This window comes from Cardiocondyla obscurior, linkage group LG11 (assembly GCF_019399895.1).
Source record: "Cardiocondyla obscurior isolate alpha-2009 linkage group LG11, Cobs3.1, whole genome shotgun sequence".
Taxonomy (NCBI): domain Eukaryota; kingdom Metazoa; phylum Arthropoda; class Insecta; order Hymenoptera; family Formicidae; genus Cardiocondyla; species Cardiocondyla obscurior.
In genome coordinates, this window is record NC_091874.1 from 1690462 (window position 1) to 1716169 (window position 25708).

At 38.3% G+C, this 25708-nt stretch overlaps 3 protein-coding genes across 8 annotated transcripts; 2 read left to right on the forward strand and 1 right to left on the reverse strand.

The window, feature by feature from the left end:
- The first annotated feature begins 899 nt into the window (after positions 1-899).
- Positions 900-7522, forward strand: Fbl (pantothenate kinase 3 fbl). 4 transcript variants are annotated; one of them, XR_011546345.1, is made up of 11 exons: positions 901-1166; positions 3307-3491; positions 4855-5033; positions 5107-5280; positions 5354-5521; positions 5610-5686; positions 5766-5942; positions 6053-6188; positions 6268-6381; positions 6465-6595; positions 6825-7522. XR_011546345.1 is itself a non-coding variant. In XM_070663119.1 (10 exons), exons 2-10 carry the CDS (start codon positions 3362-3364, stop codon positions 6516-6518), a joined length of 1194 nt encoding a protein of 397 aa, XP_070519220.1. In that variant the 5' UTR covers positions 900-1166; positions 3307-3361; the 3' UTR covers positions 6519-7522. The 4 variants fall into 4 exon arrangements, 3 of the variants coding, with proteins under 3 accessions (XP_070519220.1, XP_070519217.1, XP_070519218.1); XM_070663119.1 differs by having other exon boundaries at positions 900-1166; positions 3307-3476; positions 6465-7522; XM_070663116.1 differs by having other exon boundaries at positions 6465-7522.
- A 305-nt stretch (positions 7523-7827) lies between these two features.
- Positions 7828-11096, forward strand: Gas8 (Growth arrest specific protein 8). Its single transcript, XM_070663114.1, has 8 exons — positions 7828-8028; positions 8255-8472; positions 8532-8793; positions 8893-9153; positions 9246-9413; positions 9484-9570; positions 9640-9849; positions 9936-11096. Exons 1-8 carry the CDS (start codon positions 8026-8028, stop codon positions 10140-10142), a joined length of 1416 nt encoding a protein of 471 aa, XP_070519215.1. The 5' UTR covers positions 7828-8025; the 3' UTR covers positions 10143-11096.
- LOC139106389 (galactoside alpha-(1,2)-fucosyltransferase 2) lies at positions 10660-15606 on the reverse strand. Of its 3 annotated transcripts, none has more exons than XM_070663122.1 (3): positions 15174-15606; positions 13136-13826; positions 10660-13026 (listed from the first exon to the last, which is right to left on the reverse strand). In XM_070663122.1, the coding sequence occupies exons 2-3, from the start codon at positions 13606-13608 to the stop codon at positions 12486-12488; spliced, it is 1014 nt and encodes a 337-aa protein (XP_070519223.1). In that variant the 5' UTR covers positions 13609-13826; positions 15174-15606; the 3' UTR covers positions 10660-12485. The 3 variants fall into 3 exon arrangements, with proteins under 3 accessions (XP_070519223.1, XP_070519221.1, XP_070519222.1); XM_070663120.1 differs by having other exon boundaries at positions 15086-15606; XM_070663121.1 differs by having other exon boundaries at positions 13136-15606.
- Between the last annotated feature and the right edge of the window lie 10102 nt (positions 15607-25708).

A 25708-nucleotide genomic window follows, 5' to 3' on the forward strand; every position in this document is an offset into this window, starting at 1 on the left:
ATGCATAATTATAGCAAGAAAAATAAGAAGGAAAAACAAGCCGAAGAAGAAGAGATAAGAAACTGCACGAGAACGTTAACGACAAGGACGTATGTCTATTTTAGAAAAGAAAAATTGCGATCAGCTGATCAGCTTCGTATCGCTCTTGCAATTTTGTCGCGGCGAGTGACGTTTAATTTCTCGATAACCCGAAAATTCGAAACGATTATCAGAAAGTAATTGTAAAAACGCTTAAACTAAAGTATGATTAAAGTAAGATCGTCACGTTCCTTAACGGAGTAAAATCTACAAAACGTGGAGTATCTTATCGAGGTAAGTTTAGAACGTTTTTACCACGAAGATAAATTTTTTTTACATATTTTTTTAACTAAATAATTGTATGAGAATATGAAATATATTAAAATAATTACACGACGCCGTAATTTAATGTTTACTTCGAATTTAAATATATATGCTTTATTAAAAGAAACTACTTCACTACGACTCTTATTTAAAGAGATGTTTTATTTCTCTGAACAATATATATTATATAAAAAGATTTATCTCAAATAATACTACATGTTCGATCCAATATTATCTATTCCAACGAAGTCACGTACTTCTTTCAGTCAAGAAAAATTCATATAATTATTTTAACAGAACAAACAAATCCAAATAAATAAAAAAGAAAAAAGAATTTGTTAAAAAATGTTAAAAGAAATTGTTCCTTCTCCATAGTTCGCGCCGCCGACATAATTTCATGGACAGCAGCCTTTACACAGTGCCAACCAAGGTGGAGTTGAAATCGTGGGAGTTGAGGTGATGCGCGCTCGGCAAGAATTCGCCCGCACGAGCTACGCGCGGACGCCGCGCTTCCGCATAGCAGCGTTTCCGTCGGCGAGAAACTCCCGTCCCGACCCATCCCGTTGACAGTACAGTTATTGCACCGCGACGGCATTATTTATACGACAACCAGCGCGGTGCCGTTGTAGTCGGTTGCGGGGATCGCTCGCTAAGATCGCCAGTCGTCGTCTGTATTACGGCAGCGTATAGTTCGGACCGTAGTATTCATAGTTGCAGTCAGCCAGGCGATCTGGAGTGAGCGAAGCGCTGGGAAACGACGGAGTGTCCAGGTCAACGACGGGCCGCGGCGAAGTTGCGCCGATGATCCCGCGGAGATCCGATGAGTAAGTGTCACGCCGACCTAGCGTGAAACGTCACGCTACCTCACGCCACCGTCACCCTTCGTCTCCGCCGCTTACGAGAGTCTCCAGTGACGCTTGTTGAGAACGACCGCGATAACCCGGCGATTGGCGTGAAAAGACAGCAGCTTTGCTTGCACGGCGCAAAGGTCTCCCTCAAGTCCTTAAAGATAACTTGCGAACGGAACGAAGACCATCGCGCGTTAGACCTACTTCGACGGAGCTCTGAATGATTTAATCGGAGGTTAGATTCGAGAAAAGACTTAATAAGAAAGTGTGTTTTCCATGAGATCTTAGCGTACTCCGATTATGTTCACTCGGAGCTCGGTTTAAATGGGTCTAATATTTTCTGTGTCGTGCGACTGTTTTTGTCACAAAAGATCTTTAGCGTGTAAAGGAAAATATTCTAATTTGAAGTCAATCAACGATCTTTTAAAATTTATAATGTTATACGTGTGACAGCCTTAGAATAATGATTTATGTTAATGTTTTGTGCGCGTTGATGTGTTATAAAATGCTAAAGTTCTCGAGTATCTAAAAAAAAAAAAATTTTAATCCATTGTTAAACTTTAAATTTTAAAAAAGGCTTTAAAAATGTGTGCTACTAGATATGCGACATCACCTTTTGGTTAACGTTTCACGTGTTGTATCAATTTTTTAAACGTGATTAACTGGAAAATGGTAAAGTTTTTGAGTCTCCAAGCTAATTTATATATTATTCAGCTACAGTCAATAAGAATGATCAAAGAAATTTGTCGTGCGCATATGAAGTACTTTTATGTGACACCGCTGGGTGTAAGAAAGTAACAGGTCGGCGAATGTATAATGATACGAATCTACGAAATGGGAACACAATGTCGCGACGGGATCGATCAGAAGTTAATTGTTAATTCATCATAGAGATTACGCGTTTACGTAATGCGATTTACGTGTTGTTGTGAAGATAATAGAGAGTCAATGAATACTCGTAAACCGGGTATTTTCATATTTGCGCGTGTAATCAAAACGTGAATTGCTGCAAACGTCCGACGCTATATACTTGTTGCTCTGGCAGCTACAGTGCTTTAGCTTTCAGCGACTCAGCGAAACTTTACAGTGCACGACAGTATTATTTATTAAAGTTCTTTCAAGACTTTGATTCGAGTAGCAGTTACATTGTTTTATTTAGCGACATGTAACGGTGGAAAAAATTAAATTTCGTATTTGCGTTCAATTCTTAAGTAGCACACTAGGTTACAGTAACCCAGTACGTTTTTTAAATACTAGAATTTCTTGGATTTCTTTTTTCCTGAAATACTTTGACCATGTTTCTTATCTTTAATTTTTAAATCGAACACTGGGTGATGGTAACCTAAGATAATTTTGAACGTCAGATTTTTATTATTTTTTTTTAAGATATTTTTAATATAAGATTTTTTTCTTTAATTTCTAAATAATTTATTGAGTTATGATAACTCAGTACATTTTTTTTAATTTTAGAACGTTTTAAAACTTTCTTGTTTTTTTTTTTTTTTTGCTTAGTCCAATACGATTTTCAAACGTTTAAACTTTTTCAAATTTTAATTTTTATTGTTTTATACTATTATTTTATTTTTTAAATGCGTCTATCATATTTTTTTTTCTTTAATATTTGACGTGACAAAAAAAAAAAGTTTTAAAATTCATACGTTAGATCTCGATATCTAAGCAGAGAAAAATAATCAAGATAGATTGCGCCGTCTGCGGGTTAATTACGTCGGCAAGTGCATGTAAAAATATTAGATTACATTAAAGTTGTATAAAAATATATGTAAACAACGCGAGCTTACGTGACGTGATTTATGTAAATATATGCCTATCCGCGCGCGTATGCGTATCTTACACATTGTGTACGCAAATGCAAAGAATTGATCTTTGACTCTTGACTTGAAAATAGTTATTACGTATACAAGCTCTTTCAAAAACCTTCCGCGTTTGCGCGCGCAAAAGGATATATGCCGGTAGTTAAAAAAAAAAAAACTTTATAGGATTTGCATTTGCATGATATTTTAAACATGATGTCACCAAGGCACATGCGATAATGTCTTATTTTATAGTTTTACGTCAAACATTGCGTTTTTAAATGTATGTATGTATCTTTTTTCAGCGAACGCATTACTTACCATAATAGTGGGATCTCCAGTAATATTTTATACTGAGCAATGAGTCCGCAAAGCCATAAGAACAACCTAACTCCGAAAGCGCAGCCCGCGCAGTCTAACGGATACTCCGCTGGCAGTACCATGTCCAAAGAAACGAGGAATCATTCATCTCCTTGTGAGTCAGTGGATTGTATGTGTGCTTAGACTGCCAGTTTTTTTACTTTTTACCATACCACCTTGTTTCCCCACGTTGTTTGGTATCACGATTAGAATCTTCAAATTGGAATGATCTCGGTTACACCAAACAATTCAGCAACATTGGCTACGTTCAGCAGAAGCGATACATTTTTAACTTCTGCAAGATTCTATGCAGACATAAATGCATAAATGTGTGCATAAATATCGATGCGTCAGTAAATTAATTATCCAACCTTGCTCGACTCTGATTCGATTCGAATCTTTGAGGGAAGCTCAGAGTATTTATCTATAAGTGTATTTATCATTATTATAGATAGATCTTAAAAATTGTGAGGCTTATTGGCGTGTACTTTTAGATTTAATCAAAGTAAAGAGCATATGCTAATCAAAATCACTATTTTTAAAGTAGATACAAATAGCATTTCCGCTGAACGCAACCAATGTAGTTTAAGCTAACATGAGTGAACGAGTTACATCCGTGCGATATAATATTTTCTACGTATAGATACGATATCTCCAACTTTAATTATTTGCAAATATAATTACGTCGAAAATTTATTTTAATTATTATAAATTTACTTAGCGGTTATTATTTTTATCAAGTATTCGGTTAATAGTCAAACTTCTTCCGGAATGTTGTCGAAAATAATATCGCTAATACTAGTGAAACTATGAACGTCGTGGTTGAAGAAGGTTACAAACTGGACATATCATGTCTATCCTATATCCATATTATGAATATTATATTCAAACGATTATATGCATTTAGAAATACTACGATTATACTGTATCTAACCTTGTGCGGAATTCTTTAAAATAATTATTTTATCGCACGGATGTCTACATTGATCTTGTACTAGCCTAAGTATCGGCGTTACATCGTTTTTGTAGAAAAAAAATTTATTTCTTATTTAATTTTATGAAATTAAATAACAAAGTACTTAGGTACTTTATTTGAATTGTTATCTTAAAAAAAAAACCCACATGTTTAATGAGTAGACAAATTTACCGTAGGCAAATATGTATGGTCACATTTTTTTGCCAGTTTTTCTGCATGACGTGTCTTATTAATATATCGCTCAAAAAATTTTATCTTAATGCCCCCACATAAAATTTGTAGAACTTCGCTTTTCTAATTGCAAGTTATTATCGCATCCTCTTTTACAAAAGTGTATTTTTAACATTCCCAGCAAACATAGAATTACAGCAGCGTTACGGCAACATTTTAACGTTGCCTCAACATCGCGGCAATAACGTTGCAATATTCTGTGTTTGCCGGTCTTCGAGCAGCTTGCAAGATGAAATGCTAAATCGCATACGTCGTTTTTTTTTTTTTTTTTTTTTTTTTGTTACAGCGATGCCTTGGTTTGGGATGGACATCGGCGGTACGCTGTGCAAATTAGTGTACTTTGAGCCGAAGGACATAACGAGGGACGAAGCGGACGCCGAAGTTGAGACGTTGAAGAATATTCGCCGATACTTGACTAAGAACTCGGCATACGGGAAAACCGGACATCGCGACACGCATTTACAAGTGAGCGTCGTAAAGCTTTACGAAAGAAAAGACTAGTCTTTTCTATGATAACCGATTATTGTGATTGTTTTAGATAGACAATATCTGCATTAGGGGCAGACGAGGGACGTTACATTTCATTAGGTTTCCTACGAGTGAGATGGGAAACTTTTTAGCTCTCGCAAAATCCAAGGGTATGGCGAATCTCGTTACCACTGTTTGCGCTACTGGTGGCGGCGCTTTCAAGTTTGAAGATAATTTTAAACAGGTTCGGAAATCGTCTATCTTGATTTTTATTAATTGTAACACGAATATTTGTTAAAACGAAACGTTTTCAACAGGAAGTGAACATGAACTTGGCCAAATTTGACGAGTTAGATAGTTTAATACGCGGAATGCTTTACATAGAGACCACGAATCCACACGAATGCTATTATTGGTCGAATCCCACAGATGACAGCAAATGCCAAAAAGAGCCCTACGATTTTTCCGAACCATATCCTTTCTTAGTAAGTGTGAAAATATTTCTTTGAATAATTTTGTACTTTTTTTTTTCTTTTAAGAGGTACTTATTGTACGTACGATTGTATTTTGCAGCTTGTTAATATAGGTTCTGGAGTAAGCATATTGGCTGTGTACGGACCGGAAAATTATAAAAGGATATCTGGAACAAGGTAAATTGCGCATTAACATCTTGTAATTGCAAAACACTTGTTTAACAACAAAGCAGTACAGGGTTTAATTGTTTTATAGTTTAGGTGGCGGCACATTCTTAGGATTATGTTGTTTGCTTACCGGATGCAATACGTTTGAAGAGGCGATAGAATTAGCAACGGGCGGCGATAATACAAGAGTCGATAAATTAGTGAAGGATATATACGGTGGCGATTATGGTCCTTTTGGTCTTCCTGGTGATTTAGTTGCAAGCAGGTACACGTAATTGTAAAACGCACATTGTTAATCTTAATTATTACTAACTGTTTTCGTTTTATTTTTTTATATTTATATCATATTATGTCATATTTTTTTATTGTTTTTAGTTTTGGACAAATGAATTCCAAGGATCGCAGAAATACAGTCACGAAGGAAGATTTGGCGCGTGCAACTCTCGTTACTATTACAAATAATATTGGCTCTATCGCGCGTATGTGTGCTGTCAATGAAAAAATTGAGAGGGTAATACTACATGTTAAAATAATTTGTGTTTTCATGTTTCTTTTTCCATTTAGTTTTTTGTAACAACTCTCGCTTTCAGGTTGTATTCGCAGGAAATTTTCTCAGGGTAAATCCTATATCGATGAAACTCTTGGCCTACGCTATGGATTACTGGTCTAAGGGAACCATGAAGGCCCTGTTTTTGGAACACGAAGTAAAAATTGAACCATAAGCTTATATTTCAAATTAAACTCGATTTGCATTTAGATATTACTGAACACGTTGTCTTGATTTCAGGGCTACTTTGGCGCGGTGGGATGTTTACTTCAATTTAATGGCGAATCAAGCTAAATATAATAGGAAATATTGGAAAAGTTATACGATATGCAGCATTCCACATAATCAACTTCATAGAACATTTCGATCGAGTGAGCAAAATTATCCAATGTAACCATATTTATTTTTGTTACATTTTTTAAAATTGTACGCGAACCTAAGTACTGTCTGTCGAATAATTCATTTATTGCAAAGAGACCGAATCCTGGATGTTTAGTAGTACGATTAACGGTGTACTTGTAAAATCATTGTATAATTTATAATTAATTTAACGTAGGAAATATAATTACGAGATAGGTTTTTCTTTTTTTCTGGTTGGAGGGTAATTATTTCAGTAATCGTTCAATCATGAGCACACATCCAGTGTGACTCGGCAGGTAGAATAATACAATGGACCAAATACAATGGGATTAAGGATTACCTCTCCTTCCAATGTTCGTTAGATGCCGCATAGACTAGTTCTACCTCATAATTTATATTGTAAAATTTTTCTACAAATGTGCACAAGTTTTTATGTATATAAGTAGTACGGTAATCGTTATTACACCTTCATACCTTTTCATAAGTTTTTAATCGGATAAAAATCACCGGGGCGGTAAATACTTTCGCGATAACTGTAAATATTTGTATTTTTATTATTATATTGAGTGTCGCTGGATGAAATCTTTAATACAAATTTTTTATTGAATATTTAATATTCAGATTTTTAAATAAAATAATTATTTCAATTCTGTATGCTGTGCATATATGTATAATGGTTGCATAAATTAAACATTTTTCTTTTTTTTTTTTTTTTAATGTCATTTCTAGCGATCTATTGCAATTTATAATTAAAAATGTACATTTATGTTGAAACCGTACGAAAGCACACACTCAGAGTTATTTGAGATGTGTCAAATGTTAAAACTCTTGTTTTTTGATAAGTATGATATACTGCGAGTGAATATCAACGTATTAAAGAAATACTGATATTATATCGTAAGTAAAATACATTGTTAAAAAAAAAAAAAAAACAATAACCGTGATATATTTATCTTCTATTTTAGGTACTTGAAATATAATAATTAGTAAAGGTTTGGATATGTTGTTTGTAATTTAACGAGTAATTTGATACTACCATAAGCATACTGTTGTGCAAGCAAATAACTTACTTCTGTTGCAATGTATTGTGAAAAAATATGCCAAACAATTTTAATAAAATATCATTTTAACTATTTATGGAAAATGTACTATGTATATATCATTTATCTCCTACATTGTTTTCCTTGCAAAAAAAAATAAAGCTTTGCGAATAAAAATAATGTAATATGCAAATATTTTCTGAATACATTAGTTTAAATAAAATGTCGTATATTTTGAATAAATTTCACATTGAAAAGACGCGTCCGAAGTCGCATATAATCTACATATGTGATAGATGACGGTTAAGTATGTTAGATCTGGTTACTTAGCAACGTTCTTACAAAACATTTTTTGAGGTTATATTACAACAATCTTTTTACACCTTTCTGGATCTGTAAAAATGGTAAGTTCATTATTAATTTTTATTATTAACTTGTAATAAAAGTCCTGAAGCATTATAGATTATTAATTTTCATCATTATTATCTCGGCATTTCATTAACCATCGTTTTCTCACTACATTTATACGTTTATTTACATACAAATAATTCTTACTTTTTCACGTTATAAAATTAATGTAAATTATCTTATGCTAAATAATTAATATCTAAATTATTTAAAAATGGAAAGGGTCCCAAGAAAGCGAAAGGGAAGGCGGCGGATAACGTTGATGGGGTGGACACAACAAAAATGAATAGGGAGCAGTTAGAAGTATATGCCCACAAGATACTAGATGAAATGGAACGCGAAAGGGAGGAGAGGAATTTTTTTCAACTGGAGAGAGACAAGTTGCGAACTTTTTGGGAAATTACGAGACACCAGCTGGACGAAGCGCGCGCTACAATCAGGTATTTCGACATTGATCGCCAAACCGTAACACACGTAAGTACATTTGAAACTTTTTCAGAAACAAAGAACGTGAGAAAGAGGAAATGGCAGAGAATCACGAGGCCGAACTTAAACTGTACAAGCAAAAAGTAAAGCATTTGATGTACGAGCATCAAACCAATTTATCTGAAACGAAAGCCGAGCATTTGGTTGCTCTCAAACTGGCGCAAGATGATCATGTTGCACAGGAAAACGAACTTATCAAAGATAAAACTGAGCTGAAAAAAATACAGAAAGAACAGGAACTGGCGTACATGAACGAAATCCGTGCCCTGAAACTGGTAAGACTCTTTTATAATTATTTGTCGTCTACATGTGCATATTTTTATGTAGCTTTACATTAAGAAAAAAATATTTACTTCTATATCTATGAAACGCAGCACGATTCGGAAGAAATGGCTAATATAATAAAAAAGTTTGAATCTGAAGCGGTAGATATGGAGCAAAAGTACGAGCAGAAGTTAACTAGCCAATACGAGTCCCTAATATTGAAGCATCGCATGGAAATAACCGAGGTGGAGGAAAGAAAGAATGCCCAAATCGCGAGCTTGATAAAGAATCATGAGACTGCATTTGCCGAGATGAAGAATTACTACAATGACATCACTTTGAATAACTTGTCGTTAATTAAAAGCATGAAGGTGAATTCTATCGTTATTATGAAACGCAAAATTATAGAATCGTGAAAAGCAAGAATCGGAAAGTAAACTAACGCAAGCGAGTCTGTTAACAGGAACAAATGGAAGTGATGAGGAACAGCGAGGAACGAATAAAAAAACAAGTACGAGAATTGACAACGGAGAATAAAAAATATTCAGCTGATTTAAAAACTTCGCAGGAAATGGTTGCCGAGCTTAATCGTCAGCTTGCAAATTACGAGAAAGACAAGCAATGCTTGGTGGTCGGTATCTGAAACGTAATTTTGACGCTATGAAGCATTGAAGCGTAATTTAATTAACGATTATTTGCAGAATACAAAGCGGAGATTGTCCGTAGTGTTGAAGGATCTCGAAAACTTAAAGTGGGAAAACGAAGTGCTCGAACTGCGCTTTGAAAAAGTACGTATACACACGCATATTTTTAAAATCCACATACATATATTTTTATAATACTTATATTTTATGTAGTGTCAATCCGAGAGGGACGAATTACATGCTAGATTCGTTTCGGCTATATTCGAACTGCAACAGAAGACAGGTTTGAAAAATGTGCTCTTGGAAAAGAAATTAGAAAAGCTGTCGGATTTATTGGAGCAGCGTGAAGCACAGATCAGTGAAGTGTTGGCTGCTGCGCAATTAGATCCTGCGGCGGTGGTCAATGTGAATAAAAAGTTAGAGGTATGCATGAAACGAGGTCTCATGGTGATCGTTTTAATCAAATATGAGTCACTATCGTAGTAACGTAATATACTATTTTCTTGTAGGACATGCTTAATAGAAAAAATACCGCGATACAAGACTTACAGTATGAACTAGCTAAGGTGTGCAAAGCACACGATGATTTGTTAGCGGCTTATGAAAGTAAACTGCAGGAATACGGAATCCCCAAGAGTGAACTTGGATTTCAACCTATGAGGATGAGAATAGCCGGCACGAAACTGGGTCCAGCTGGTCTCGTTACGTCTCAGTGATACATTTTATAAACATTTACACGTTAACTTATGAAAATTGTATTTTATCGCCGTTTTTATGTATTTTAATGGAAGAGACAAGTTGCTCCTTTTAGTAAGTCGTACAACACTTGACATGTGTCTAAGTATTGTATGTACAAGATACTCTGTAGCATGTACAGTTAGAGCCAAGTGTTCCATTTCTTAGTAACTTTATCTATCAGATAAATACGCATTTGTTTTTATCTTTGGATGCATTCCGGAAAAACAACGGAAAAACACGTAACATATTATTAGGCAGGTAAAGTTACCTACAAATTGAAACAAATTTGGCTCTTAATTGAGTGAATCCCAAACGCGCACAGTGTAAAATAGACACCACCAATCAAATTATATAAATTTATTTTAATTCTAATTAAACAACTTGATCGTGTCTGTTTAATATTGTACGTATTTGAGATCATCTCCATTTAGTGCATTTACTAACATTTTTTAAAGCCTGCAATATTACAATTTTGAACTTGATCGGTATATAGAATTAATTTTGACACAGAGTATTTTTATTCTGTAAAACAAATACATGTTTTAGCTTATGCATTATGTTTTTAAAAATTACATAAAATTATCACAGAGAATGTATAGAGTAGATCGTATTAATGCCTGGAAGTTGTAAACTCTCGGTAATTACTCAACATATTTATATACTTTTAATTAGATCTCTTCTCGTAATATATCGTAATTAATATTGGCAATGAAAAATCTGATATCGTGTACAGCTCATACATATTCATGATTTCGTTATTAACGTAACTTTACACCTCCAACGTCTAGTCAGATATTCAACAACTCGCAGGCACGAATACATAGAAGATACATTTATATATGGATATTAACATATAGATATTAGACATTAACTAATCTAGCTTGTAAAATACTATAAGTCAAATACATCAGGTCACATGGTTAAACTTCAAACACTGCTTTATGTAAAATATTTCCCCCGTTCGTTTTTCGCACGGTAATATGTAACAGACTAAAACTTCTATTTTATAATACTTTACGGTTAAGTGAAGAAATAATTTATCATTTGCTTACAGATTTGTAAATATTATACAACGCCTTGTATAGATATAATTTTATATTCATATATATGTATATATTCATTATATATATATATGCATATGTGTATATTAAGAATTTTGGCACAATAAGAAATAGAATCACAGTTGAAATCATTGTACATTATAAGATTTACAGATGGTTTTTGTCAATATGTCAGTTTTGTGTCTGTAAAGTATATATTTTCCACGCTCACTACGATATGAAATGCATCGAATACGTGTGAACATAAATATTACAACACTAGGTTATGTTATATAAAATTACACAAATTATATACGAAACAATATAGAAAAAATCCAAGTCCCGTAAAAAAAAATCGTGCGAAACATTAAAAAATTAACCAGTTTTTGGTAAAATTTAGAATTTATCTGTACGCGTCCTTTTCGTTCTTTTTTCTCTCTTTCTTTGAAGTAGGCTCGTTTAATTACGTCTTTTGTGGAAAAGAAAAATTATCCGATCTATACTTTTTTTTTTTTTCTTTTTTCTTTCGTTTTGCTTTCAATTTTTATCGCCGTGTTCAGTGTGTATCAGAGTCGTAGAAAAAATAAGCATCTGCTTTAATTTTAGATATTAGTGGTCCATTGTTCCATTGTAAACCTTTTTCTCATGTTCCTTGGATCCTCGCTATGTTTTTAAGAGTGCAACAACTTCTAGCTTGGTGCGTACACTAAAGTTAAATAAGAGCGCAATACATTGCTTAACACCGTTACATAGTATGACGTTTTTTGCACATATAAAATTTACCGTGATGTAGCAACACACTTTCATTTCACTACTAGCGACTCGCGTACTCGTACAATAAATAAAAGGAAAATATACGTGAGCATATATATTACCTAGATAGGGGAAAGGCAAGATACACTTTCAAGTAGTTCAAAATTACCATACTTGCATAAATAGCGGATACAATGCACGATGATCATTCATGTGGCTTGTACACGTTTGGTCTGCAATCCGATGAAAGCTGTTCTTTAATTTAAACATGGAATTGTAAATTTTGTACTCTGTCGGTGTCGAAAAGCAACCGTAAGGAAAACTCTCTTGTTTTCTTTCTTTCTTCTTTCTCTCCCTCTCTCTCTCTATCTATCTATCTATCTGTTATTCAATCAAAAGCTAATTAAAAGTTTCCAAGAATAATTTGTTAATTTTAAAAAGATTATTTTAAAGAAAAAGAAAACTGTCCATACGGTGCAACAGAAATGCGGCTTGTCGGCTGTAGACTATTTAATTTTTTCCTTCTATTTAACCCATTATCTTCCAGTTTGGTAGAACGTCAGCGATCAACGTAGAAAAGTATGTTGTTACATTGTAAACCACGGTCTCGCCGGCGGCCAAAATCGCGCCGAAAGAACCGTAGGTGCCGTAGTCTATTATGCTATGATTACACGCGGACAAAACGGCGAGGTCTTTTCCCGGGCCTTTGCCGTCGGTTTCCGACACGAAGCTGATGCGGTGACGCCCGCTGCGCAAGTTATACTTGCACCAGGCGATATTGTCGCTCGTCACTACAAAGATTACGTTGCTGTACTTGCTGGCGAAGTAATTCATCGCCGATAGGTAGTAGCTCACCGGCGCCGGTCGCGCTTTTAACTTCTGCCAAAGGTAGTCTACGTAATCGGTCCTGCGCACGTGTACGCTAACGTAAGTCGGTGAAGACAGGTTGAACTTCTCCGCCACGCGCTTCAGCACCTTCTCCGCGTAGACCCTCAAACTCGGTTTGAACGTAAACTCGCGCCGCACGTCGTCCAGCCAGACCAGTATCAAGGACCAGTAAGCCGCATGCCTGAAAAAAAATTCTCCTTTAAGTCTAACGCTTTTCAATTAAGAATTAAGATATTAAGTAACTTGTTTCATTCACGCATTCACGCAACAAAAGAAAAACATGTGTCAACCTGGGTATAATAATGTTCTGTTCGGTGCTGTTCCACTGGCCAAGGGAGTTAACCACCTGGCTGACGTCCAGAGTGCACCTGCCGATGTAGCTGAGCGGCGGGATGCTGAGGTTCTCGAAGTGCTCCTCCAGAGTCTTCAGGATGCAGCGCGGCATAAACGGCTCGAGGCCGGTTCTCCGGGCGGTTGCCCATACCGAGGCGTACTCCCAGATCTGGTTTCCCAGCCTGCCGCCTTGTACCGCCGAGACTATGCCGTACTTAGGGCAGGGGTTGTTGCGCAGTTCCGATACCGGTATGCGGACGTTGTTCTTCAGGTTCGTGCGGCAAAGCGCCTGCTCGTACGCCGAGATCTTCATGTGACGCGCCGGCGGGGTCGACGTGTACATAGGAAACAGGAAGACGTGGATGCCGAATACCACTAACAGCGCGAGGACTATCGCGCTCGCAAGCACATGCTGTTGAGCGTGACTCATTATCTCTGCTAATATTGCGCCACGCTAAGTAACTTCGGTGGCGAAATGCTCCCCTTATCACCCTGGCTCTACGTGCTTGCTCACTCTACCTTCTCTTCAACTATTTTGCTCTGCTTCTCGCTTGCGCTGCCTCTACTGGTCGGCCGCTCGCTTCTCGCACTAGTCCGGCATTTCATATTTCTACAGGTGTGCCATGTCCTTTGCTTTCCGACGTACATCTTGGCAACAATAAACGATTGATTAATGAGTGACAAGTATGCGAAGTTCATTCAGAATAGTGAACAACCTCCCGAGATATTTCACGAGTAATTTGAAGGTCATGTGACAGTAATTTAGAACATAAAATTATAAAAATACGTGTCTAATGCAGATACAATACAATAATAATATGATTTTGAACAGCAAAGAATTATTTTACAATACTTTATCAAAATGTTGATTTATATATTAAAGAACATTAATTATATCAATGTAAAAATGTAATCTAGCTGATCTATTTCTATTTATTTTGCATCCCGGGTATACTTTATTCTGAAGTGTCTAAAGATTTCTTTACCCGATTAAATATTGCGCGTACAACATAATCACGTATAGAAATGTATCGTGTAGCTCAAATATGATTTAATCCATCTCTTGGACCAGAACGAATCGCTTTCGAAGACAATTGATAAAAGGACATGGCTAACACGCAGTTGCTATGCAAAGCTCGAATAAAATTTCATGCAGGCAGTAATTCCAGCGAACGTAAATTTTAGTGCCGGTCTTATAAATCCTAACTCTTAAACGACTCTTTACTCTCCGTCTTGATTTTCTGTGCGAGTCATGCAGTAATAATTACGTTTCTCCCAGCATGTACAGCAGTTATATCTGAATGATAGCAATAAAAGCAATTAATAAAAAGTACAGCCGATAAAAGAGTGATGCGAGGAAACCTCTTACTACGTTCACCTTGTGAAATACGTCGGTCAGTGAGTGAGAGAATGAATGTTTAACCCTTCGTGTAATTAATTATTGCTACCTAACGTATTCTCGTTAAATTTTGTTGTATATTACTCAAAATTTTATATGATGTGTAAAGTTATTGCGACGCTCGCTCGCTCACATACGCACGCGCGCAACAATAACAATGATATGCGCGACACATATTTTTTCCCCCGAAATCATTAACAATATGACACAAGAAGATCTCGTCGAGATCAATTGTAAATCCTTAGAAAACGAAATAAGGCGTAATAGGGTTGCCGAGACGATTACGTTCAACGGTATTAAAGAGCTCTTAGCTTTCTGCGCATAGATGTTGGTCGATAAATGATGCACTCACTGCAACTGGTTAAGACTTATTTCCTCATATTTGCGTTATAATCGACGCGACGGAATCGCAACGAAGCGAACACGCCCAGCGAACGCAGAATAATGCGAAAGCGGTCGTTGCAATATTCCGCGTTTCGCCAGGCGGGCGAGGAGTGACCTTCTGTACCTTTAAACTAACTTCACGGCCTTATTCGACAGGTCGACCTCCAGGATGCCGGAAGCAGCTTTGCAGACGTCGGTGCTGTTCAACTCACCTGTTCCGGCGAACTCGGCGCGATTCGCGACGCACAGGCCGAGCCTCGCAGCCAGCCGTGGCGAGTACGACTCGCTCATGTTTGCCCGGCGCGGCGAACGCTTGTTGCACCTCGACCCGGCCCGGCCGTCGTCGGCCGTCACCGTCCTCGTTTCCGCCGACGCGACGCGACGAACTCGAGCCCGAGCCCGAGTGTCGTCGCGCGCTGCGCCACCGCCCGTTCGCGACAACTTTCAGGCGCCTCAGGGTGACGATGCACACTTCACGTTGCTGAATGTCTATAGCCGTCCACGGACTCGACGGACGGACAGTCTACGCGCGCTCGTCCTCGCGTTCCCTACGCGACTCAACCACGTCCCGGATCCCTAAATCCCCGTGCGCTGCCCGCCTCGAACGGACCCGAGTCACCATTCTCTCGACGGGGATGCTCTTCGGTCGAGAAGGGGTAAAGGAAGGCAACCGTGACGTCATCTGCCTTCACACGTACGTCCAGACCGGCGCCGCGCAGTGTATGGATTTTTAATTTTCCGTTGACGCCCTTATGCAGTCGCCATCTGCCGTCGCTGCGCCTCGGCGGCTCTTGCGGCCTTGTTCACGCGGTATCTCACGAAACGGACAACGGATGCAGAAACGAGATTTGGGAAAGAACAACGGAAAAGCGGCAGGTAAGCGTTTACGTATTACGTTTCGATTGTGATTTGCGCTGTCTACATTGCGTTGCGAGTGTGCACGGTACACTTTCTGCTTACGGAAGAAAATACGCGATACGCAATTTTTCAATTTGTTTTCTTTACATTTTTGTCGGCGAAATAAAATGACTGCGCGTAGATCTCGCAGAGAAAAATTAATGCAAAGAAATTTAGTGAAGAAAAGTATCGTTAAATATCATTATCTAGCAAAAAAAAAATATGAAGCGGAATGAAAATCTAATGATTTTACGCGCCGGCCTCGTATTTATTGCATCGATCATCTTCAAGTTACAATTTATTCAGGCTAAAACTAACCACATTTCCGGCGTTATCGGCGGCTGCTATCTGCAAGAGATAATCATTTCTTTATCGATTAGCAGAGATTTATGAAACGACCGTCGATCCTTTCGTAGGGAAGATTTGCTCTTTTACTTTCGATTCAATTTGTCTTAAATCGATCATATGATATCGCCGATTAATGAAATACCATCCGCATATTTCCCTTTCCGTCATTACCGGTTGCAGAGTTCAGGAATTTCTTCGTGTTAATTTTCCACGTAACTTTTTCCGCTCGTCAGCCACGGATTATTCCGCTAAACAAAAATAAGCAAAAGTGTGGACGGCGGCCCTAACCGATTCGAATTTCGCGAAATCGCCGTCGGTAATATCGATTAACAATAACGCGAATTCTTTTCACGTTATAAATTCGCTTTCGCGTTCTGTTTTTGTCACACTGAGTAGTATTTTACGATCTCCGAAGGCTCCGAGTCCCGATTTTTCTTCTTCGGCGTGCCTGTCAACTGCATTGGCCACGGCCAAGTTTTCGATTCTCGCGCAGAGTCCCTTCGACCACGAAATAAGACGCGCGATAGGAAATTTCTCGGATAAGTTTTATATCGGACTCGCGAATACATGTCCCATGGGGTATTATTCTTCCGTGGTTTTTCTCCCGTGCTAGAGCGGATTACTAACTTGCTGAAGATCGAAACTAATAACTGAGTTAATTATCGCTAAAAAAAAGAAAAAGAAAAAACGCGACGGGCAATCCAATCACTTGTATGTATCATACAAACCGTGTTATATAAATTTTTCAAACTGTACAACCGGTAAAAGTATTCAAATCGTGCGGAAAAAAAAAAAAAAAAAAAAAAAAAAGAAACAGAAAATGTACGCATTTCAATCGCCGAGTTTCAAAGTTCAAAGTTTACATAACGGGAGAGAAACTTGTCGAGAAGGAAAAAGAATCTTTTCGATTGTTTAATAAGTCTTTTTCCTTGTCTTTTTCCTTTACTCAAACTTTCAAGTACTACATAAACGAGCGCGGAAAAAATTACAGGTTTACGTTTCTCACGCACCTTTCGACGGGGAATAAAGATTGACGTGTTTTATTTTATGTTTGAGCGCCGATGCACTCCGGAGATTCACCTTGCCGCGAAATTATGCTATCTCAATTTCCCCGCTTACCTATCCCGCTAGCTTTCACGCGGAAATCCGGTCCTGTGCTTGCGCAGGTGCGAGCATTCTGTGACATGCATACGTATGGCCGTGGCGCCTTGTATGCGCCACGGTATCGCTTTAGAAGAGAAAGGGGATCGAAAAGAGGGAGGGGGCGGGTGGGTGGAAAAGAGAAGACACCGATTGAAATCGCGCACGATGCGGTGGTGGCGGGTCCATGCTATTGACAGGCCGTCTTTTATAGGTATGTGCATCGCAATTCTTCCGCAATTTTGCCATGCCCCTTTTAGAGCTCCTTTTTCCAGAGCCCGACGGCAGCAATCCGACATTCGATATCGCACCACCATCACCCCTTTATCTCACCGTGGTCTTTTCATTTTCCTTCTTTTCCCGCACGGTTTAGTCGGCCGACAAGGCCCTGCGTTCACTCCCACTGAGCGCATCTTCAATTCGAGGCTTTATTATTTTTATACGACGGTCTCGTACTGTAATATGTTTAAAATATATAGATTGTAAAATAAAGTGGCAAAATTTAACGTTAATTTACAACAGAGATAATTAAAAGATAAGAAAAAAAATAACAGTTAAAAATTGGTAAAACTTTTTTTTTTTTTTTTGCAAAAGTTTCTACTATTTACTTTTTCTTTGATACAAGGCTTGTAGACGTATGTATGTTATAAACATGTTTAGTTCGTATATCGATCACTTGATGTCTACGATCTTAAATACATATTAATTTGATAGTCATTAATTGCTAAGTTAAATTACATTAATCCGGTATTATGATTTATATTTATGATCTAGAATTTCTGTCTCGAGAATTAAACTTTAAATGTCCGTTGAAATGTTGATTTTACGCATTAAGACACCAAATTCATGAAGTGCGCGAGTACAGTGTTTCTCGAGAGAGCTTATGTTTATTACAGTTTAGTTATAAGGACAGGCCGCGGATCTTAACATCGGATCCCGTTGGGATCCGATAATCTGATATTGGGCAAGTAAATCCGAAAAGTCAGTGGGCCACTTTTAAGGGGCCATTTCTACGAGCACCGATCAACTTTGATCACAGAAAAACCTGCTCTTTATCTCGCTGCATGTATTCGAAGAACTGAACTCTGAGAATTCGAAGAAGCAATTCTAAGAATTTGAGGGGATGACGTTCTAAGAATTCAGAATGCGAGATGGAAAGTAAGTGGCACCGTGATTAAAATTGGTCGGTGTTGGTAGAAATGGCCCTATTAGGATCATAAAATGCGATCAACTTGTGTGCTTTAGACCATCAAGAAGCGCAGTAGCGGTGGTGAAGGATGAGCGGTCATCGTCTTCCCCTCCTCTCATCCGTTGATCGCAATTTATGATCCTGTCCTTCAATTCGATCCTCAATGCCAGGCACCGTGTGGTATTACCGTGTGCCGGCCAGGAAAAGTCTCGTCATCCAGGCAACCACGTTCGGGACTGAGGATCACGTTGTGAAATCCGTCCGTACGCATTCCAGGTAAACCTGTAATTTGGTTTGCCCCTCCTGACAATCATTCCGGTTAGGTTATCACGTGCAAGGTTAAAAAGTAGTTGAAGGGAAGGAAAAGGTGGTCCCACTGAAACGCGAGGTTCGAGGCATCTACTGCCCATTGAATACCCAATAACGTTGATTATCATTTTGCATTTTGCATAACATAAACGTGGAAATAAGTTGTTTTTTTTTTTTTTTTTACATAGTTTATTTATAGTTATAACAAAAGTTATGCATATGCATTAGATTTATATATTATAAATATTATATTTATTTTAAAAAAATAATATTAAAATCTTAAATAATATATAATATTTATTATACATACGTATAACATTTCTCTGATTGAAATTGGGCTCATCATTTATAATTTAACAAGATTAATTATTTAATTCCATTACTGCAATTTCAAGAAGCTCAGAACAATTCGTGCTTGATTGATTTCCGATTCGCGATGACCGCAGTGGTATTTTCGTCCATTCTCCGTACCCGCGAAATGCCATCAAATTTGATCGCTTGCAAACAAATCGAGGATTCCCGGCTAGTCGCAGTTTACATCGGCGCCTCGCGCGGAACTCCGCATTCGGGTTCTCGGCGGAGTTTGCGCGAAAATTGCATTTTGGTCGTCGCCAAGAATTAAGGTAAACGATATTTGATCTCGGACGGCATCGACTGGGAGCCGCAGACAATGCAGCCAGGCGGGGTGAGTGCACTTTGCGCTCTGCACGCGAGATATGATGTGATTTACCAAATGGTTTTACATGAGAGGTGCATTCGTCTCTTTAAATCTATTTCAGAGATCCTTTATATATCGACTCTGTCATGTCCACTTCGATATCCCGAGAGGAATCCAGCGGGATGTCCACGCTGATATCGAAATGGAAGTGAAGAAGAAAGTGCATCGGTTTATCAGAACGATCATTCCTTTCGTTTCGCAAATACGCCCAGTTGATGCAGTCTTTTTTTTTTTTTAACAAATTTGTTAATTTTTTTATTAAATCTTTGAAGCTTTAAGAAATTTCTGTTAAAATTGGAATTGTATGTAAGGATCCGCTGAACAAATGCTTCTCTTGAACTAAACACATTTTTTTTTTTTTAGATAATTTTTTTCTCAGTGTAATTAATTTCTAAACATTATATATTGCTCGAACAAATTAATTATTGATTTTTGTGTATTGTGCGACGATACGCAGTTAAGTTTATTACTTAATAGAGCATTTTTTCAAGAGATTGTCTTAATAATATACAATTATAATTCATCGTACAGTTATAGCTGCAGTTATCTGACGACTCGTATTACTTTTTCGCGGAATTAATAATTTTACAACGCACATTTTATGAGGCATAATCGCATTATCCCACCCATACATTTACGCGCTATTGTTGTACGCCAATGCGTACGGCTCAATTGTTATACACCCAATTGCGCGCTTGTGAACGCCGTGGCCTATAAATAATTCATTTACCCGATGCTGTGTCCGCGATACGCAACAATGCCATTGCAAATGAAAAATCATTAAAAAGCATTAAACGCACCATTTTTTTTAATTGCAATCCGCGAAAGACGAATTGATTCGCACGTGTCGCGAATTCGATTGACATATACTCTTAATCTTAGCCGAAATAGATTTAAAAACACAAAGCAATGAATAGCACAAAATTGTACAACAGTTGCAAAAGCAGCATTTTTACTTCACGAGGTTAATTATACGAATGGAGTTAATTGAATTAACGTCAAGAAGAACAATACCGAACATTGATACGCCTTATTCGCGGAGTTGAAGCACGGATCTTCAGTCGCACGGAGATCGATGTTAGCGTGAAATTCATCTCTGGTTTATCTCCCGGTCTCCTTACGCAAGTCTACGCATATATTTAACGGGCTTCAGTTTACTAACCAAATTGCAATGGGCGGCGACAACGCGGATACCGTGTATTTCAATCTCGAGTCCCGAGATTTGGCGGGACGCGTCGACGGAGGCAGAAAGAGGCGGTCGGGAATACCGGCTGGGGGACGTACAGGACTCGCCGCGAGCGGACGAGAGGGTGAGCTTCGCCGGGGATGTAGATCGCGATTGAGAAAGGGAGGTAGAGGAAGCCGCGAGAGATGGAGAGAAACGCGTTGATAGAGTGGCAAGATGAAGTGGGAAGGGAGTATCCTGCGGAAATTTGATGCTAATGAAGGAAATTGCGTAGATGCCAAACCAGTATTTCCCTTATCTCTCTCCCTTTCCTCCCTCCCTTACCTCCCCTATCTCTCTCTCTCTCTTTTTCTCTCACTGTCTCTTTTTCTGTCTCTGTTTCTGTTTCTGTATCTGCCTCTCTCTGTCCGTCTCTTTCTCGGTCTTCTGCTCGGTCTCCCTCGTTTCCTTCTCAGAGGAGGGTAACACCCTCCACGAAGAGAGCATAACGAATTCCTCTCCCGCTTTCCGTTTGCAAGGTGTACTTCTGAGTTCACTAATTTCCACTTCTTCCTCCCCGAACATCGATAAACAGTCGGGAGGCTTTGGATGCTGTCATTAGAAACCGTACAGAGTTATTTTTAACTTCGTCGCTGGGTGCTTTGCGCAGGTGGGCCATTTTAATCGGGACAACGACCGGAGTTTTTCCATTTTTTTTTAGTGCAATTTATAGAGTTCTGACGAGCTTATTGACATTTTCACATTAATTTCAACTTGCAGCGTAGTAGTTTTTCTTAAATTTTTTAAGCGAGTAACTCAGATACTTTGCTGGCATTTCAGAGATAGTCAGTATCCGCAGCTTGAATCTTATCACGTCGTGAAGCTCGCGAATGAGTTTATGCCTGCCTTTACATTATATTCATCTCGCTATTCGCATCTGGCTTTATCGAAGTAGCTCACACGTATCCCGGGGGGAAAGTTGCTTTCTCGAAGTGGAAAGGCGTCCACGAGACTGCGCCCTTTATCGAGCATAATTATCGCACAACTCGAACAACGATAAAGTTCAATAGGTATATAAAGCGCAATCGTCGCTGAAACGCCATGAATAATCAGATTATGATCATTGATTCGAACCTCGAGGAGTGCGGCTTTCCTTCGTGTGTAAATTTCGCGTTTGTTCATAAATATATATAATATATAAATATGTTAAAGTAATTAAATTATGTTACTTTAATACAATCGAGAAGAAAAAACCTAATAAAAAATGAAACAAATAAAACAGAAAAAGAGGAAAAGCGGGAAAGGTAAACAGAATAATTAGCAACAAATTCACGTTATCTTGACGTTCGAGCAATCGTTCGCGAAGTGTAGGCGTGAAATAGCTTCGCGAATTGGGTCGCGCTGTAAAAAAAATGATCGGGTGGGCGGCGTTCATGCCGAAATGGATTTTGAATGTCTCGTGCAAACACGGCTGATACGCGGCAAAGGGGAGGAATCCTCCATAGGCGGAAGCCGAAGAGCGCACGGCTACCGATCTTCTCCCTTTCCGCGAACGATACTCGATATTTCTCATTTCGGACGCCACTCGGCTATTTGCATCTTTATGGAACATTTTATCCCGCAGCTCGCTCGCAGGCGTACATGCATACTATTTGCTTTTATTTATATTTCTCCGGCAATTGTGTCGCGCGAGATTAGACGACGCGAATAAAATGCGCGTCGTGCAATTAAAAACATTAAAAAATTATTAATAGAAAGTCGTTGAAGAATTTATCGAACAGTATCTTTCGGTAAAAAAAAAAAAAGAAACAAGCTTAAAAAATAAAAGATACGTTCTTATTATCTTTTATTAATATTGCACGTTTATAGTATAAAGTCATTAGTTGAAGGAGAATATTCTTTACGAGTCGCCGACTATTTGCAAAGTGGAAAATTACGACACGTTGGGCTGCGAACGATCTGTCACATCGAACGGAATGTGTTGTGGAACTATCGACAGATCGCCCGCCCGGGTCGCAGTTGGCATCTGCCCATTGATTGATGAAGCGTGCGAGGATATCATTCTTTCTATATCCGCGTTTCACCTGTTATTCATGTCATTGCACTATGTACGTATAGAGCATTTGAATTTTTTTTTTTTTTTTTCGAAGTATTCACAAGAAACGTTTTGTCGCTATCTGTCGCTTCAAAAAGCAACAAGCTTTTATTTAAAAGAGTGTTTTGGGTCGGAATCGAAAATACATACTGTTTACGCTGAGAAGGCGATCAAGTTACCTTTAGCTCTTCCTACAATTATATGATATTTATAGTCGATTCAAATATAAATATTTGTTAGAAATTCAGTCGGATCGGCGTATCCGTCTAGACACTGTCCAGCGCGAGTCAAGCGGCGAGGTATTTAATACCGGCTGCTAGCGAGCTAGGAAAGATAGATATCTAAATGTTTTTTGTCCGCGTACTTGTTTACTGTTGTGTTCTGACCTTACGCAACGCTCGCTCGACTGCCGAATTCGTCGGGCAGGCCGGTTCTCGCCGTCCGCCGTTCCGCGCGTCCTCCACCTTACGATCTTCGAGCGCAAGGTGCCGGCCAGATGTCAACAAACCCACGTACGCACACTACCGCGGCGAGAACCGGTTTGCCCGGCGAATTCGGCAGTCGTACGTTGCGTAAGATCAACACGCAACATAACAGTAGACTAAACGCGGCGAAAAACGTTTAGATATCCAGCTTTTTTAGCTCGTTATTAGGCGGTAACAATCGTCTAGCGTTACATTTCTGGCTTGTCAGTGCCAGACAGTTTTGCTAGACAGTCACGAGATAACCCGTAAATTTATGTGGTAATAAACCACGTATATGGTAATGGTACATGGACTATATGATACACGGTAATAAACCACGGATTGGCTAGCTAATCACTAGATAACAGTTTAGGTTTAATTTCCACGCGGGTACATTTAAGAGTATTTATCATTAATTATTTAGCAAAGCTGCACGATTTGGACGGCACATTAATCAACAGCGTGGATTTATTAATTGAACGAAAGCGCAGGCTGAATTTAATTGTCGCAATGATAAAGAAAAAAAAAAAGAAACAAAGTAAAAAAAAATATTCCTCGCAAGAAGACTTTCGCCTTTGATCGTCGTTGTTTTTGTGCGCGGCGAAAAAGGTAAACAGAATTTTACCTAATTTACGAGACGCTTCCTCCGAGCTCGATTTCATCGCGCCTGCTTTTCGCCCCGGCTTTATCTGGAACGTCGTGAAAGTTTTCGAGCGACGATAGTAAGAGAGAGTCAAAGGGAGACGACGGGGGGAGAGCAAAAGATTCTTGAAAAGTCCGTGCCTCGATATGGTGCATGAGGAACGTCTCGCGTGTAAAGTTTAAACGGCCTTGAGCGCAACATCTTTGAACTCGGTTGTAGGAGACTCCGTCTCTTTTCGATCGCGGGGAAGAGAGTCTGTAGTTCGGCGGCAGCATCTCCGGGGACGGTCCGCGAGCATCTAATAGATTTCGTAGACGAAGTAACTCGGCGAAAGATCCGCTGACTTCAACGAAAACTGTTTCCCTTCCTGCTAAAAGTCGTTGTATCAACAGCAACGTCTTTTTGTTTTTCACGCGATAATAATATCTAGCTTTGTTCAACGCATACGGCGTTATTGTTTTTTTTTTTTTAACACAATTCGCTTAGTCAGAATTGGAAAGTACAGGTTACTCTTTTGAGAAACGGACCAGTAAACGGCGTTACATTTTTTTACTTTGTGGCCACACATATTTTTATAAAAAGAATTATCGAGCAATCAGAACAGTGCGCCGTTTGTGCTGTAGGATTGTCTGTCGCGCAAGATAAATGCGGCACGCGTTAACGAAGATTAACAGGCGAAATGAAATAATTTGTTAATCCCTCCGTTACGTCAAATCGATAAAGAAAACGACGCTGGCGTGCCAAACGCTGATCGTTTTCCACGCCCTCGGCACAATGGGAAGTTTCGGGGGAGAAGATGCCGGAGTTAGTCGACCAGAGACGTGGTAATATATGTCGAAGTAATTTTCCTGGCAATATTCCTAGAAATTTATGGGTTATTAATTTTATGAACCCTCGGCTATCCCCGTTTCTAGCCAGGCGCACGTGTCCCTCACGGTAATATCTCTATTATGTGAGTGACTGCGGTCGATCTTCTACAGAGAGAACGACGCCTTTGAAAAGTTTACCTCCGTTTGCTAGAATTCTTTGTTTTCTTCAACTAACATAATATTATACGAAACATTATTTTTATAGACTGAAAAAGAGTATTGTTTTGCTGCGTTAAATAATATTGTTTGATCGAAAAAAAAAGAGATATTGTTTAATTAAAAAAAGTAAAACAAGGATTGTTTGATTCGCATTTGTCTATTACACTCGCATACGGATCACACTATTTTTAACAAACACGCAAATAAACGAATTGAATACGTGTATGCTTAAACGAGAGCTATAAACGAGCCACGATAAATCGATTTTATCAGCCTGCGCAGATTGCAATGCTGTTTTTTAAAAGCTGATTTATGGATAAGCTGTAAATTAGCAAGCTTACCATTTTAATAAATATTTATATTTCCGTATATAATCTTAAATTCATGTTATTAATTTTTAAATCTAAATAGCTAATTATTTCGTATCAAGCTTTTCATATTTGATTGTAAAATTTCAATACTTTTCAAAACACAGCCCATCTGACCAATCTGTTATTTAATTTATGCGGTAATTAAAAAAAAAAGAAATATTTTAATGTTCGCACGCAACGTTTCACTTCGGTGGATAAAAATGTCGATAAAGATTATTAATAATAAAGTGTAAAACTTTTCTCACTACGATTTGACGTTAGAAAGAAATTGTACTATTATGTTACTTTCGATTGTTACTTCTACGACCTTTTCTATGCAATTTTGCAGCAGCGCCATTGCTATCGCTGCGTCGAACGCTTTATCTTGGGGTAATGTTGCG